The sequence below is a fragment of the Cygnus olor genome, chromosome 2 (assembly GCF_009769625.2).
Source record: "Cygnus olor isolate bCygOlo1 chromosome 2, bCygOlo1.pri.v2, whole genome shotgun sequence".
In the NCBI taxonomy this organism is placed as follows: Eukaryota; Metazoa; Chordata; class Aves; order Anseriformes; family Anatidae; genus Cygnus; species Cygnus olor.
The window spans coordinates 106686264-106704529 of record NC_049170.1 but is presented as its reverse complement, the minus strand read 5'-3'; the positions used below and the strand labels follow the sequence as shown (position 1 = coordinate 106704529).

The window sequence follows — 18266 nt, the reverse complement described above, 5'->3', positions numbered from 1 at the left end:
TGAAAAATGTTAAGAAAAAACAGCGTAAAAACATTTAAATCACAGGTTAACTTTATGTTGACAGGCCCATTCCCCACAACCAAAGAAATCACAATTATTTAAATATCAGAAATGTAAATCTGAAAGCTCAGCCGAGAATTTTAACGACCTGGAAGGAAAGAGTTGTGGTGTGGCAAACACAGATTTCATTATCATGAATTTGACTGATGACAAGCTTAGTATTTTTTCCCTTTCTAGTTCATTATATCCTTCATTTGCTCTCCTTTCTTCTACTATTTATTCTTCCCCTCTCGCCAATGATCCTATGTCCATTTCTATTATTAGATTAATTCTGCTGGGCTACACCTTGCATGACTTTTTTTTTTTTTTTTTTTTACACAACTTGTAAAAGATCACTTTTGGCTCTTTAGAAGTAGTCTGCTCAACAACTTTAATGTTTGAAGAGTAGACCTTGAGGACAAAAAGGAGATGGTGATAGGGATCTGAGATATAAATAAACTGCATCTAGTTTTTTTAGCAATGTCAAGTCACAGGTAGTTCTGTGGCTAAAAAAAGCTGTCCTAGTGGCAAAATTTTTCTTATATGCTGCAGTGGAAATGTGAGGAAATCTTTACGCCTGTTGACAAACTAAGCATTCCAACAAGAGTCTTGCTCAAGACATGTGAAACTTGTGTTATCCATACCTATAGGGAAAAGTTATATACGGAATACCACAGTAAAAACTTTAAACCGTAACAGTTACTCAAGAAATAAAATGCAGTTCTTACCCATCGTGAAGGATCACTAATCAAATTAATAAAAAGGGTTGACAACTTTGTCCGTCGGACTTCCTGTGATGTTGCACAAGAAACGGCCATGAAGCATTCAGCACAGGCTTTTCGAACTCCCCACACGTTATCAGAGCAGAGCTGGAAAAACCTTGGCAACTGTTCAGGACAGAATAAGTTTGCAAGTCTTAGCAGACACTTGTTTCAAAGTGGGTTCTTTTTTCCCATTCACTTCCTTCATCAAGTTCTCTGCCCTCATACTCAACAGATGCATTACTTTAACTAAGTTCACATGACGAAGAACATGCAAAATAGCATTTTTTGTTATGGAAAGAGATTCCCAACATTTTTAAGAACAGTCTAGCTACATGATATTGCTTTGACATACTAATAACCACTTTTTTTTTTAATACTCCAATTGCACCTTCTACAAGGTTTTAATCCAAATTCTTGACATGTATCACTAAGAAGACGGCATCTGTGTAAAAGAAATCAATTTACATCTGTAATTAAGAAGCATGTAGGATGTAAATCTGAGCAGAGATACTCCATTATCAAATGGCTTGAATCACACAGTACCTAAGGAACAATGCAGCGAATACTGTAAGAACATAAGAAATCTCCTGAGGATCCAGACTAGGTCTACTTGTCACATCAACAAGAGGCTCTGGAGCCATGTGCAGGTGTTGTGCCTGCATCTACACTGTTCTCCACAGAAGAACCCCACTAATTCACAGGACTGACTCATCAACCTCCTCCAGCCCTCAACAAGCTCACCATCCACAGCACCAAGAGAAGAAAGCTTGAAGAAGGATCCCAGAGACTTTCATGCTAATTTCTGCTCCCTAACCCTGTCATGTCCCTGAGCCAAGCAAGATCCCCCAGCTCCTTGGACATGCCATGCCAAGAGAATGAGAGGTATTGTTAAGGATCCTCTGCTTACTGACCCAGAAAAACAGGGGCTCCCTCTTTTTCCATTTTAAGCCCGTCTTCTTCCCTTTGTTTGTTATTGCCCAGATCCTTTTATTTTCTCTGCCTTTCTTTCCCTCTAGTTCCCTTTCCTTCCTTCCCAGGAGGGCTCTGAGGTTTTGTTAAGGGTTAGGAAATCTGACTTTAACAGAAGGAATCAATGAACTGCAGCATTAACAGACCATACAAGCCTTGCCCACTCCTATCAGTCTACTCCCCCTCTTACTCCTCAGTACCTGCAATTTCTCATTGCATTACAGACATTAGCAGACACATTCCTGCCTACTTCTTGCCTTTTTGAACTTGCTGATACTCTCTGCCTTCACAACCTGAAGTATTTTCTTTGGTCAGTTTTAAACCCTTCTCCTAGGTCTAGTACCCCTCAGCTCTAGACTGTGTGATTTGGCAAGTAAGAGGTCTGTATTCATGGTAACTGTCTTCAAAGATTTTGCAAACCTCAGTCAAAACCTCCTATCAGTTAAACTAAACTAAGAGTCACAGCATTTTAGTCTCTCCTTACCATGGAAACATAGCAGTTTCCTAATAATTTTAGTTGTCTTTCTGTATACCTTGTCTAACTCCACTACGGACTTGTATTAAAAAGAAAAAACCTTTAAGAGATGGCTTACCAGCATTTCTTCAGTGGCTTGCTGCCCAACCACACTGCAGATATCTCCAAAGTTGGCTGCGCATACCTTGCAGACAAAATGCAAGAAATAACTACTAAAACAATCGTTTTAATACAGCATAAAAAAATCTAAACAGCTTTTAAAACCATAAAAGCAGTTTTTGGTGCTAACTCAAAATCAGCCACTTCCCCAGTCCATCAATTTCTACAGTTTAAAAATAACAATGATAATAAATAAAAATAATAAAATAATAAAAAATCTTCAACTTTAATCAGCCTTTTAAAAATCATTAAAGGAGCACCCCAAAACTTAAGTGAAAGGGAAGGAAGATTAAATATGTTCAAAGTGCTGTCAAATGAAACATCCCAAGCAATTATAAAGAAAAAGAAGTTATACAATGGCAGGGTGAAACCGAAACACAGCCTCAGCACCCAAGTTCCATGATGGAATACTGGTTTGCTTCATCTTAATGAGCATCTCTAATTCTAAGTACTAAGCTATGAGCTCAGGTAGCTGATGCTTTATCAGGTACAGCTGGTTCACATTTTCATGTGAACAATCATGCACACAATGCTACCTGCACAATCATAAGGACATACAGCTTCTTTCTTTGTTTCTGATAATAAAAGTAGGTATTCTGGAAAAAACTCAAGTGTCAAATACACAATCTGTGGAAAGGCAAGCTACAAAGAAACCCCATAGCTTTCACTTACAAACGTCACAAACGAAATCTAGCAGGCCAATGTCATTTAGACAAATGCAAGTTCCAAGTTGATGACACTCCTTTCACAGATAAGCCAGACTAGATGCTGATAATTCATACCTTACGAACATGAAACATTCTGCAGTCACAGCACATCTCACAAAACCTAGGAAGAACAAGTCTTTCCGTGATGTCTTTTCCCACCATGGAGGCCATTTTGCACATTATCTAGTGGCAAGACAGACAGTAATTAGGAATGACTGCACAAGACAATTCCGTGTCAGTTAAGCAGAGCCTTTTTACATTTACTTTTTATTCTGATACAGAAAACTGAAAATTGTGAAAAATACAGGAAAAAAAGTCTAGATCTTGAATCAAAAAGGTTTGGCCACTCCTATAAAGAAGCTTTTTTTCTTTTTTTTTTTCCTTTTTTTAACCTTCTCCCTGCTATAACGCAACGCAGTTGTAGAAGGCATTGGACTTTCAATGAATTAACTCAGAATGAAAACTAATTAATATAAATGAGCTCAAAAATTACATGTATTTTTCCAAACTGAATTATAAAGTCAAAAAAAAACAAAACAACAAAAAACTACAACACTTTCACTATTCCAGTACTTGAGGAATTTTTTGACAGTTAACAGAAAATTAGTGACAATTAATATGGTTAAGTGACTTCTACATCTCCTGTATGATTTAAAAATTAATTACAATAGTTGATACTGGTCACCTGTCATTCCTTAACATAAAATTCCTGAGAAAAATTGTATCATACCAAAGAAAGTGACAGCTTTACCGTCTAACTGTTCTTTCATTCTGATTTTTACATTTTTTTTTAAAAGAAGGTAGTCTAAAAGAATTTTAACTTTCCTAGTCATATCAGTATATCAACTTAAACTAACTTTTCTATAATAATAAAGACTTAGTTTAGTACAGAAACCTTTCTCAAGTTTCAGTATCTTCAAAACAACGAAGATGGGTAAAGCAATCTCTGCTTTGAATTCTATTCCCTTATAGATTTGTAAGCTTCTTCAAGAAAGTACTGTAAATTTGGTGTCAAATGCCCAGCCTGTTTAGTAGTCTGGCCACATTATGACAGTAAAATATTAATGAGGTTTCTCTTAACCAATAAGAACAAAAAAATTCATCCAGCAAAAACCATCAACGCAAACTGAAGAAATTAGACAGAAGCATTTGCACACACAGCCTCTGCCCTTTCTCCTTTATGAATTATTAATTTGCTTTCTATTTTAATTTGGCACACAGGAATTTTTAATTATCACGGTTGTATCCAATGCGAAAGCAAACAAAAAAGAACTCAACTCAGATGCTTTTTATTTTGTCCAATTGAAAAAAAAATCGATAAAGAGAACAAATATGAAGACCTAAAGAATTCAAGCATTAACCATTTTCCACTAATGGAAGTTTTCCACATATGCAATTTAAACCTCCATAAAACAAACCTGCAAAAAACAAGAAGCCATCAATAGCAGATGCTTTAGGAGTCAATAACATTAATCCCCTGTGCTGGCTTGTCCAATTGGGTTTTCCTTCATGGCATATACAAGCTATTGAGTTTAATTCTAAGCTTGACTTGTGTAAGACAGCATGGAAAAGTTATGGATTAGTTATGGATAGAAACGTAAATTTTTCTCTCTCCTACCACATTAATGTGCATCTTTGGAAACATGGCAGCATCACTGCAACACCAACCATTCAGGCAAACGCTATACTGTATAGTTCAATATTGTTGTTACTTACAGCCACGGCTTCCGTCTTCACATCATCATTGCTGTCTGGAGCTGTCAGATCTATCAGAACGGGGCATACTTTGGTCTCCACATCATATCTCTCTATGAGTTCTTGTTCCAACAGAACTAACAGTGCTGCCTGGCTTGTTTTTCTTACCTAAAAGAAGACGACAAAAATCAAATCAAGGAGTTTAAAGAGGTTTGGCTTTTTTTTTTAATGTGTTCTGGTATTTTGGGAGCTGTACCTACCCACTGCTACACACCTACTCTTTGTGGGACTCAGAGAGAGAGGACAAGTGTTCCAAAAATGCTTTTGCAAACACTTCATGTTTGAAACAAAACATCAGATCCAAGAATGCCTGCTTATTATATACTAATGCAATGCTATTATAAAAGTGTCCGCCTACGTATTTCCCAAAAGTCATGACTGCCATGCCAAAAAAAAAAAGCCCTGGAAGAGAAGCAGCATAGCTAATTGGGAGTAACAAAGTTCTATGGCATAAGTTTCATTAAACAAATCCTCTTTTTTCTGAGATTACCAAGTTTGGCTGACAATAAATAACTGCATTTATTTTGAATGTGTTTTAAATTCCGAGAGACAATTCTGTTTAGTTCCATCTAGCAAAAAGAAGTACAAAAATAGGATGACCACTACTAATTGACTTCACATGTAGTTAACTACTGACACTCAAGAAGTAATTTCATGGAGGTAATAATTACCAAATAGAATTATTTCTAGGGGAATTAGTCCTCAGTGCTCTTCAGTATCTGTATACCTAGCACTGACAAATGTAACATCATGCATTTGCTATCCTCTGGAAAAAAAATCCAAAGTTGCTGATAAAAGTTTGGAGATAATTCAGAAATTGCTGGAGTCAACTGGAACAATCCAGATAAATTGAAAAGATGGGCTTGCTTATAGTACATGAACTTAATACTTGCAAATGCAAGGTCAAGTATATCAGAAGAGATATAAACATTATATAAAATGCTGGACTAAATACTGCAATGCAGTAATTACGAGAAGACCATCGAGATCTTTGTTTCAGAGGAAACCAGCAAAATGGAATACGGAGTTATCAACAGAGGTTATGAAGATGAACAGAATTACTGAATCTGTAAGCAAGAGAATATCAAGCAGAAGAATGGTTGTTGTATTATCTGTGAATTAGCACAACCACTGTGAAGAAAAATGTCTGGTTTTGATACCTACTTTTAATTATGGAAAATCTGGCAAAGGTTAAAAAAATGACTAAAACTCAAAAGAGTTCTAAATTACTTGAGATAACATTCCACCTCAGACTTACTTTGAAATGACTTGGAGAATCCTACAGAAAAGTTTAGATGAGATAATTCTTACATGAAAACATAAAAAACACACCAAGTTCGGTGCAAATTCAGCTTATAAAATAGCAATTACTGGATCATTATACAAAGAACTGGATATAAAAGTATGTAACAGTGCTTAAAAAATTGAATTATAACAAGGAGTCAGGTTTTTTTGTAACTATTGTCCCTTTTTGCCAGAATTTAATTATGTTAGCTTAGAAAAATGACTGTTTGATTTTGTCCATAAGAACATAATACCATATAAAAGCCCCAAGATCAGAACAGATCATATTAGGTGAAAAATATTCAGGTTTTTTAATGATTTCGGAGTGTCCTGTACTTCAAGTCATTCAAAACCTTTTTCACTTCAAAATATTACCCATTTATATGATCCTAAATAAGTTAAGTTGAAAAAACTCACAGCAGAAATATTTAACTAGCTTATAAACTGTTTCTACAAGACACTTACCTGGTTATTCTGGTCTGCAAGGTACCGTACCACAATAGGTAGCAAGTATTTGGAAAAAGCATATGGGATTGAAGGTCTATTTTCTTGACAAAACATAGCAATATGAGGCACCTGTTCCATCAGTTCTGCCCGCACTGTAGGCTCTGTCAGGGTCAAAATAAAACCAAAAAAGGCATGATAAATGTTAACATACTGCCAGATATTGCCAGAATAAGCCTTTTCACAGTTCTGTGTATAGAAAATGCATTCTCAAGTGTTCATTTCAGTATGTTTACAGTGAGTGTCATTTTGATAAGCACCATCTTTTTGCACAACCAGGTACAAATAACACTCTGTACTGCTAAACTTCTACAAAATATTTAGCCTTGGCCCATATTATCAATTACAAAAAAAATTTAACACCATCAACAACACAGACACAAGAGAGCAAGTTATCAAACATTCTGAGTATCAGAATCCATCCAAATTCCCTACAAGCATCACCTATTTCCAAGAAAACTGCTATGCAGCAAGTCAACCCAACGCTGCTACCACTATGGGAAGAAACAAACTGAGGGTGGCTCCTGGCTGCAGCCTTTGATATGGGAAAGATTCCACTAAGCAGGATAACCAGCCACAATCACAGCTGCTTTTTTCATTCCATGCATTTTAAGTCTACTGATATTCTTGTCACATAGAAATGGTCCTGCGTCCTTCTAGTTGTTTCTTAAACCTTTTTAAGGTTTAAGGTTTTTAAGGTTTAAATTTTTCATCAAACTTGGTGACTGGTTCAAGAATACTTAATTTACTTTTTCAATTAAGAAAATGGTGTACTGCTTGAATGAATCCTAATCCCTGCAGAAAGGGCTCGTCTATATGGGGAATGAGAGGAGAAACAAGAAGAAAAATTAAATATGGATTAAATTCCAACTGAGTATTAAAAGAACATATTCAATTTAAGAAGTAGGTCATTATCACATGCCTAATAGTCCACTTATCCACATGAATAAAATAAAATCATTTCAGACCTAAGTACTAAGTATTTCTCTCCTTTCAGAATTTGTTTACATCTGTGGTTACTGTTAGAGAACTGATTACCTACAAAAACACATACTGAAAACCCATCGATTACTCTCAAGTGAAAAGAACTTGATTTATATTTTAAATAATAAAATGTATACAGTTCACAGCATACATGTGCCTTACTATATTTTTACAAAGCAACTGTCCACGTAAAACTTAATGGCATGACAAAACCATCTTCCCTAGAATACTTGGAATTAACATGAAACATTAAAACTGTAACCTTTCGCTAAATAGGAACATGTGATTTGTAATTGTATTTAACATGGATAATGCATGCAGCTCTTAGCTTTCTTGAACATTAGTTAAAATTGACAGCTTAAGACTGAATAAAACAAAACCTGCCCAACAGTGGCAGTGCTCAGGGCCTTTAAAACAAACACCCTCCATTTGCACTTGTCCAGTACATGACAGAGAGTACAGCAGCTAGGAACTGAGAAGTCCTTCCTGGCTGAGCACTTTTGAGACCAAAAACGCCATCATCACTGCAGATGGGCTGTGCAAATCCCTTCTCCCAGGAGCAATTTTTGGAATATTTTGGAGTATTTTGGAAAGGCCACAGATGAGCCACCTTCAGAGCAATTGGGTACATACACTGCCCTTCCAGCGCCACACGGCTAAGCTGAATGTGTCCTGTTGGAACAGGAGCAGCTTGTGGAAGCAAACACAGGAAGCCTGTCTGTCTTACAGGCTCAGTAACTCACTGAGTAGCACCTCAGCAAAGCAACAGAAGAAAGCGTCCAATTCAGAGGCAGACGGGACAAAGGCCGGAAAAGGTGCTGAAGCACAGCCACAGAGGGAAACTGAGCCCAGTGAGGAACCACCAGGCTGGGAATGGAGGCACGGAAGGTTGAGAGGTGAATAACGATGAGGTAAGACTGGCAACTGAAGGGAAGGCAGACTGGAACTTGCTGGACAAGAAACTGGAAGCAGGGCCCAACGCCAGGGCTGGAGGGACTTCCTCCCACCTTTCCCATAAAGCTGCTACTTCAAAACATGTCCAGGACATGATCTAAGGGTACACCAGCCTTGTGTCACAACGCTTATCACTAGCATCTCTTTCTCACTTCTTAGGACCCCTGCCTCGTTCCCTGCAGCAAATGGAAGATGACTGATACTTACCGGGGGGTAGGGGTGGTTGGGGAGAGGAGTGGGAAAAAGGAGGAGAAATTCAGCTGAGGCTTCATGTTTGACAGCAGTGCTTTTTAAATTGTTCCTGAATTTGCCTCAGGCAGTTCCCACCCTCCCAAACCCCAAACTTGCAGCTGGCCCTTCCATTATGCCAATGCAACCATTCGTGCAGCCAGACAACAAGCCCTATCAAAGAACTGATCTGGCTGACACAGCTCTTGCCCCACCACACGAGGATGATTAAACAGAAAGAACTGGCACTTGGATTGGTTTCCCTGTGCAATCACGCATTTCTGTCAAGTAGCAGAACTTTCTGATGACAGAAGCAAGAAAAGAGTAAAAGAGGGCTCAGGGACTACTTACTGTGATGCTATTATCTAAATAGAGCAGAAGCAGCAAAATACCTCTGAGGAGCTTGATTTGCTCCTTTGTCCAGCACGAAGCTGTGTGAAATGCTTAAGCCAAACCCTTCACAGAGTAATTGCGCACTCCTTGTTCGATTGGAGCCTTAAACTCTGGCTTCACTGCTGGAGAATGGATACCGGTGCAACCAAACCCAACAAGAGCTCCACGTTAAGCATATCCAGAGCCACGCATGAAGCTTCAGACACTAGGCACTCACAATGGGCAGGCTGTTTTGACTTTCATACCTCTACAGTTTACATGCCCACTGATAAAGTCACGACAATGCTCCCTTTCCCTAAACTGACTGGGTTTGCTGTGGAAATGACTTAATGAATTCCTTTATGAAGCGCTCTTGTGAAACAGCAATGAGTGCCAAAGTCAGAATATCCTTTTTTTTTTTTCTTCAAAACAAGATTCATCTATTATGCATCACTTACGAGAGCGGCCATACTGCATGACAGTATTGAAGAGCTGCTCGTGTAAAGTGAGCCCCCTTCTCCCTAAGCTACTCAGCAAGCTCTGGCTTCGTGGGGCACACAGACAGATGGGGTGATACAATTAATGATGTGAAAAATTCATGCCCAGGAATGAATTAGAACAGTAGAGGCACCTTAGTTTGTACATCTCCTAGCTTTCACGTATGTGGCTCTGAGATCTTAGTAAGCTCAATTAAAACCAACAAACAAACCAGCCCTCTGTGTGTCACTGGCTCTGTAAAGCAACACCATAATTCACTACCAAAAGGCACTGTGCTGCTCCAGAGAGTTACTGCTGCTGAGCAAGAACCTGAACTGTAAGCTTCCCAATTTAGATAAGACCTCAATTCTTCCAAACACTGAAGCGTATGTTCCAGTGTGTACTGAATAGCATCTAATCTTGCAGTCTGACAACGTTACAGCAGAGCAATTTTTTTGTTGTTGTTGCTTGGGTCTTTAGGAAACATAACTCAATGCCAAAGACTTCTACTAAAGATCCTGCACTTCGTCATTCGTGTAATTCATTCCTCAGCTTTGGCTTCAGCTTAGACGGGTTGCAGCTCCAAAAGGCTGCCAGCAGGCTTCAACACAGTGTCTGCCATTTTAGTTTAAACTTTTCAGTAGCTTATAACCAAATTTATGCCTTGGTCACCAACAGAGCAAATGGACTGTGGAAGTATCACATAGAATCATTACATGTCGCTTCTTAAGTTATAAGCTTATCCAGCTGGGGAACACATCTGTATTTCATATATATATATATATATATATATATATAATTTTTTTTTTTTTTTTTTTTTTTTTTACACTGCACAAGAGAGTCAGGTCCATGTTTTCACAAAATACAAACAAAATCTGGATGGAGAAATTTCACTTCATGTCAAGATTAAAAGTTTCTATTTTAAGCACTCTGGAAATTTACTGTGTACAATTAGGTTCTCCATACCATTTACTTGGAACAGTATTATTTCCATTTGGCAGAGTAAATCTGAAAAGAAGAGCATTTAAAAATACTATCTCCTGAAGGTATATGTCTGTGCCTTAAAGTAGTAGGCTACTAAAAAAACCCTGCAACTTGTCAAAACAAACAAAAAATTGGAAAGAAACATTAACACCAGATTAGATTTCAGGAGCAAACTCAATTTGTTTTTCTCGTTCATTAGCACTTTATTTCGTTCTGTCAGCTCTCTTGTATTCTCTAGACACAGAATTACTGAACCAAGTTTTAGAAATCAATCTCGACTAAAAGAACGACAGAAGAAATGAAAATAGACTTCTATTTCTTCTGTTTGTGGAATAACTTCATTTTATTATGGCAACTTCTTTATGCAGTTCTACCTCCCTCAATTTCCAGATCAAGCAAAACCAGTAACATATTCCTTCTAATATCTCAAGAACCTGAGCAGACTTTAACCTGCACATGTCAGCCTTCAGTTTTAGGTATTTCACCAATCACCATTTAAATCAACATCCCAAACTGACTCCAATACCATAGAAGTACTTAACTGTTCCTTTCCTACCTGTGAAAGACATTTCAATTTCCCCTAAAATTTGACATCATCTCTCACGTAAGCAAAGTGCCAACATTTTCATCTAACTACTCCTGCACATACACTTAGTTTTCCTATAAAAGTGTGTAATGCTTACTGTATTCTTCAGCTATGAGGAAGTGAAGCACCATGGTTAGCTGTATAGTAGAAACGAAAAGGGAATTACTGCAGACTAATTGCTCCAGAACAGTTATTTTTAAACGAAGTCATTATTCCAGAGCCAACTCACAATTAGACTTATTTCACAATAGCTTATTCTGCAACACATACAGTATTTAAAAGAAATTCTGCAAAGCTTTCGTTATTTATCCCAAAACGACCAGTTTCCCCTACATCTGTGAGGAACTGTGATGTTTTTGTGTTGTTACCAACACAACACAATTTGGTGATGTTAAGGCTGCCTCAATTGACAATTCTGATTAATGTTTTAAGTACACCTCAGTATTAATATTTATTTTCATAGAGGGTTGTGAGTAAGAAAGAAATATATAAATTCATAGCTTTACATTTACACATTCATTCTTAAAAAAATTTTTGTGAAAGACCAAACGAAAACATTGATTTGCACGTACTAGAGAGAAACAAGCCATGTGGAAAACACCTTCATACCCATCCCCCTTGAACAAATGCTCACTTATGTATTCAGCCTGAGTATAAAGTCCACAACATACTGGATATGACAATCTATCAACATCATTCAGACAGTAATGGAAAGAGTCATTTGCATGGTCAAAAATAAACTTTAAATTAAATAAATTCTACAGTTTACCAATTCAAACTTTACCCCCTTCCTTCCCAAATATAATTTTCCTTCCCCCCCCTTTTTCTTCTAGTATTAACTACATTTCCCCTTTTGCTTTCTCTCATTTTCTATTTCATATATCCCTCCACCTTTCCTACCTTTTTTGAAGGCCAAAGAAAACCTAGACGAGTGAAAAATATACTGTGTGCCCAGAGCCCATCCTTTTAGCTTAAGGGTCCATCAGACAGACTGATGTGTCTGATTTGCGTGCTGCTTCACTAGTCAGGTTATTTTCTTTTACTAACTAGAAATCAATTTCATTACTGATTGACAGACCAGGAGTGAAATACAGAGTAACTAATGAGCGAGGGGAAAGTCACCATTAGTCATCAATTAGAAGCATGGAGAGGTGAAAAAGGATTGCACCAGCAGAGGGAAAAAATCATGTAGCAGGAGGTGGGGGAAGAGGTATGAGGGTAGCTGCTGACAGCAGGGAAAGGGAACTCCCTGCTCCCACTGATATTTCATAAACATGAAGATGTCGTTAAATGCAATGCTGTACTATGTGCCGTTGGACAGACACTGTTGGCACCTCTCACTGTAACAACTGCAATTTGATTTGAATGGTGTTGCTAACACAGGTTAAGCACGCTATTAAGTAATTAAGGTTGTGAGGCCATCCACATTAAGGCTGATTACACAGCTTCCAAACTTAATGACCAATTAGTCTAATAATTGTTTCTAAAAATCAGTGTGCTCTGCAAACTGCATTCACAACTGATTCTATGCAGGAAAAAAAAAAAAAAGACTTTTTCATTCAGGAGAAAAAATTTCTAGGTGGTTATATTCAAGCAAGTAAGTACAACTCCTCCAGCAAGTCTCTTTCTTTTTTCGCAGCATTTCTCTAGAACGATACCTGTGTATATCTATTTCCCAGTATGCTAAAATACCACATACATTTTAAAAATGAAGACACATGCTCCCTCCCTCTAAAAGAACCCTTGCAAAAGATGTAAAGCTTCTGGTGCACGGTATTGCAGTCACACTATGCAAAATGCCAAAAATGTTTCAATTCTGGCTGAGGCTAACTTTCAAAGAAAGTTGATGGTACTTGTGCACACAGCAATGAAGCCCTACATTATACAATCCATTCACAAGCTGGGACAAAAAAAATGAATACAAATTCATACAAGTGAAAAAGACATAAGGGCCTTGTTCAAACTCACATAAGTCTGTGACTAGTCTACACTTGAGAATGAAGACAGCCCAGCTGTTTCTAACACTAACAAGGGTTTCTTGGGAAATAAAATCACATTTGCCAATCAGCAAGCTTCCATGGGTTCAAAGACACCATAAGAACATTTAAGTGGGAAGCCATACCTAGCAACCCTAAAGAAAGAGAGAAATTACAAAGTGATTAAATAGTAGATTCCAAAGAAATGTAAGGTATCACCTTCCTAGCACAGCTGTAACTATGCTAGGTAACTCACTACCAAAGATCATAGGGAAGAAAAAGTTTATTTGGCAAGTAAGGGGGTTGGAAGCAACAGATTATTCCTAAACAATCACTGATGCTTTTCCTCCAGTGAAACTGCTATTCTTTGATGCCACTTACAGCAGGATATGATGCTAGGACACAGCAATTGCTGCGTTCCCTCAGCACACCAAAGCTGGCAGCACCTCATCTTCAGTATTGTCTCAAGCGGATATTAGTGATCTAACACTAAGCTGCAAAGCCAAGTACAACGTGGAACCCCTCCATTAGAAAACATCCAAAAGGCCCTGCCAGGAAGAGACCCACTTCATACAATTTGTACATGTAATTACACAACAGTAGACCCGACTCTTTTGCACAAACTACATTTCACACAACTCACTGTCCACCTGCAACCCACAAACTGACTGTTGACAGAAAGCTGTTGAAACACCACTTACTATTCAATAAGCAATACTTAATTCTCTCCCTCCATACCCAAAGAAACTTTCATAAATCAGTGATGCTAACAAGAACTTGAAGAGTCCAACTTGAAGTAACTTGAAGAGTCCAAGTGACTTCCTACCAAATGATATCTGAGAATTTTTTGTCACTATGTTTTTCTCATAAGCAGTTTCGGCTGGTATTTGCCTTTGTCATGATGCCTCAAAAATTTACATCATGGCTAGCCCATTGGTACATCAAGATGGGCTTGTATAGGGATCGGTATATCAAGATGTGTCAGTATGATGTCAGTATCGCATTGACACATACTGTCTCATGGGTTTTTGTGCCTTCCCTCCTGCAATCACATATTTGAATGCAGATCTCTTTGTAGTAAAGATTTTTATTTCACATTAATGCAGTGTTTAGCACAACAAAGATGTCATTTAGATTCTTAAAGAGTTATCACGGTACAACAATAAAAATAATTAGTTTTGAAATTCTCTTGCTCTCAAACACAAAAAGAAACAGCTGTCCTATTGTAGTCCCAACTCATTCGAAAAAAAAAAAAGGAAACATTCATTTTTCAGGCAGAGAAGCAAAGAATATGTTTGAAAAACATCAGCCCAGCAACAGGACTTCAGAAGTTACAAGGTATTAATAGGGCAAAAGGATTGCTAAGATATCTTTACAGTATTTTAGATAACACCAGCAGTACAAAGATAGCATGGATGTTGTATGTGCCAGCTGCATCCTTCAATTCAAACCTTAATATATCAACTACTGTTAAAAAACAGAAAGCGTCTTACTTTCGCTGACTTGATTTGACAAGAAAACACTCCCCAAAGTTGGAAAACAGGCTAATAAGTAAGAGCTATCAGAAATGAGAAGACCTGTACACAGTTTAGGTTGACTTCCCAGCAGTTTTTTATTTATGCATTTAAACACGATTTGACTCCAGGGTGGCCCTAACCATATACACATATGGCTCTAACCAAGCAAGTTAAAATGCACAGATATTATATTTTCTTCTTCCAAATTCAGTTATTTTATGTTTTACAAAGCAAGTTGGAAAAATTGTGGAAAAAAGTGTCAGATATGAGAAAAATGAAAAACAATTCTATTAATAGCAACCTTAACAAAACAAAACAACCCCACAACACTGCCGTTTACATAATAGGAAAGAACACACATTACAAAGATACAAAGCAGATCTAGTTTCCTAATGAATTTTGGTATGGTTAAAGACGTAAGGTTATTCTAATTACCCCTGTTACAGAAATATACTAAGTCCAATACTGCAACTGCTCGAGGCATGAAACTCACAGTTAAGTTTGCAGAAATTTAATTTGTGGAGCAGCTGCAGAATCTAGTGCTACTAGTTTGGCAGAACTAAGACAACCTCTACAACGCAGGAAAAGCCTGAAATGCTGCTTTTACTGACGCTGGGAAAATATCAACCCTGACTAAAAATATACTCCACCCCTGTTAAAGGAAACAAATTGATTTGAGCTCAATTCTTGGCAATCATTAAGTTTCTACCTAAACAAGCCTGAGTTTGACACACTTGGTTGATCACCAAGGAAAAGCCTAAGGCTACAAAGTTGCTGCACGAAGTCATTTTCTCCTCCATGCATCTGTCTTATTGCCAAGGCTGAAATGAAACTTCAGCAAGTTCCTGATGCTCAAAGCTGTTAAGAGCACCACACAAACTGTATACAGATTTCAGAAGCAGAGCTTGGCTGAGTGCTCTAGAACAGTTGCATGCCACTGTTCGTGATTAAAAACATTTCATTTTAAATGAATAGTGACTTTTTCTTCCTCTTAAAGAATTGTTGGAGAAGTAGTCAATACAAGTATGTAATGCTTACGACGGGCTGTTTTTCCTGGCTAAACAAGGACATTAGCTCACAAAAATAAAAATGTGCATTTCAAATGAAGACAGTAGGATCTTACAGAGTACTTTTTTACCCTTTGAAAGTATTGCGCTATGCAATTCTGGAAGGGAGAAGAACTAACACACCTTAAACAAAAGAAACAGATTTTCATCTCATAGTAAATTTAACAAAGTTTTTCTAACTTTCCATAGCATTCACCAGCGACAAATGAATTTCTCTGATGCTTTGCTGCTAAAGCCTTTTATTTCTTTCTTCTGGTGCTTCAACCATATCAGCACTGTTCCAGTCAAGTCCTTTAATTTTTTCCAGAGAATCTTCAGCCTGGAATTTCATTGCAGCTCTGTCCACACCATTTTTCCCCTCGACCCTATCCCCCTACCAGCCCTCTTTAAAGAACTCTTCCTTCCTCTCACATTTGTTTTTCATTATTCTCCTACTTCTACATTTTATTCCAAACACCCAGCAGTCTCAAAAAATTAATGAGCAGAAGCACCTCTCTATGGATCTTTCTTACTCATTACTTATATCTGCATCTTGCCTACCAGTTCCTGCTGCCTCTCAGCTTCACCACTGGTTGCCCAAAAGAGACCAAAAGAACAACTTCTGCACTCAAATTCTATCAAAAGTAATGGGAGTTTTGCACAGATGCTTTGCAAGATCCTTTTCAAAGCAGTAAAATCATCTTTATCTACAAATCCAAAATAACCACGTAGATCTGTTGAGTAGCCTAAGTACATAAAAATTCTTTTAAATTATACTGATGGAAAGTGGTAGTCACACACCTTGAAGGGGCTTAATTTTATCAAGGAAAATAGTAAGGAAAAATGTTCTCTTGGGGGAAGGGGAGGGGTGATTCAGGAAAATGGAATTTTATGGCATTATTGCATTCTATAGAAACCTAGTTTGAATATTGATAAAGAGAGAGAAAACATTGGTCCAACTTGAGCAATTCTGATATTCCCTCGTTAACCCAGTAAAATGTTTAATGCTACTTACCTGAATCATCAGCTAATCTGCTGATTCTCTCCAACACAGCAATACAATCTCTCTCATCATCACTGACTTCCTTCAAAGTGTCCAGCAAACTTCGAGCCACCATTTGCCTAGTTTACAAGGAAGAAATAAAAAAATAGAATTATTTGTGCCCAGAAAAACGGCCAAATCAAAATGTTATGCAATCATACAAGTTTCTTAAACCAAACAACAAAATTTTGCATAAGTTCACTTTTAACTCGGTAAATTTAGTTAGGCCTGCTTTGGGAATCATCAATTCTGATATTCAGCATAATCCTGAAGAAGTGTTTACTTTAAATGTAACATTAAAAAATATCTCTTCAGCTTACAAGAGTAAGTGAAACCAGCCACAAATTTAAGAAATGGTAACCATCTGCCAAGTGAGCAAACAGGAGTGTGGGAAGTTAGGAGACAGCGTCAGCCTTCCATCCTCACCTCTGAATTCCCTCACTTGATTCATACAAAGCAAGACAACACCACCGTTGTCAGAACAGTTTCAGTCATAATTATGAACTTATTTTTATAACAAAAGTGTGAAAACTTAAGCTGAAGATTTCCATATCAGTGATGACACTTAAAGGCTAAACTTCATTTAAATGATATAAAGAGCAGTGGGCACATACTGTGCTAATAAGAAGAACACACACGCAAGCCCATGTGCACCTGGGACATATGTTAAGCAAAGAAGCAAATGAAATACTAAGAAAACATGAAAAGAGTCAGAATCACCTCAGTTACTATTAATTCATGAGGATTTTTTCTAAGGGTTAACTTCTCAGTGACAAGATGCAGTCAAATGTTTTTCCCCCTACCGGTCTGTTTCAGCCTATGTTACAAAGTCATACTCATCAGTTACAGAGCTCTAAACCCTAAGTTTTTAACCAATGCAGCTGACAGTGTAGCAAGCAACCCTTCTTCTCAATAACAGCCTGCAATGACATATGGCCATCTTGACTCTGTTCTTCCCTCTTTGGGGCAACGTGGCTGGAGAACACCAGTTCAGAGAGCTAGCAGGATTATCCCAACAGTGGAATGGGCCAAAGAGCACTGCCCAACGTGCTGCTACCTCTTGCACTGCCCCTGAGCAGTTTATCAAAATGCTAAAGCAGCAGGGGTCAAGTGCCAGATATTTCCAGAACTGACTGACAGAACCACTGTTAGGGTGTAGCCTGGATATAAGGACTGTTGACAAACAGCAGTGCTGTAAACAAGGACAGAAACATAAATAAACGTGGTCGTGTTCACAACAAATGGTGAATGCTAGCAGTTGCCACAAGCTGGTAGCAAACAGATGGTTAGATTCCTAGCGTACAGGAGAAGCCTGAGAACTTCACAGTTCTACGCCATCAGAGAAATACAGTAGGCTTTCATGAATTCCCAAAGTCAAGTAAATATTTAAGTTTTCTCAAGCTGAAAAATCAGTAATTTAAAATGTTTGACATTGGCCACTTGC

General features: G+C 37.7%; 1 protein-coding gene across 17 annotated transcripts in view; it reads right to left on the bottom strand.

Moving 5' to 3' along the window:
• The window catches only part of PPP4R1 (protein phosphatase 4 regulatory subunit 1), a 63720-nt gene that overhangs the window by 23211 nt on the left and 22243 nt on the right, over positions 1 to 18266 (bottom strand). For all 17 annotated transcript variants that reach the window (XM_040550023.1, XM_040550032.1, XM_040550021.1 and 14 more), the window contains 6 exons: positions 16796 to 16902; positions 6618 to 6760; positions 4830 to 4976; positions 3189 to 3296; positions 2366 to 2431; positions 768 to 926 (listed from right to left, as the gene is read on the bottom strand). In XM_040550023.1, the coding sequence (XP_040405957.1) occupies positions 768 to 926; positions 2366 to 2431; positions 3189 to 3296; positions 4830 to 4976; positions 6618 to 6760; positions 16796 to 16902 (730 nt within the window). The remainder of the gene's footprint in view (positions 1 to 767; positions 927 to 2365; positions 2432 to 3188; positions 3297 to 4829; positions 4977 to 6617; positions 6761 to 16795; positions 16903 to 18266) is intronic.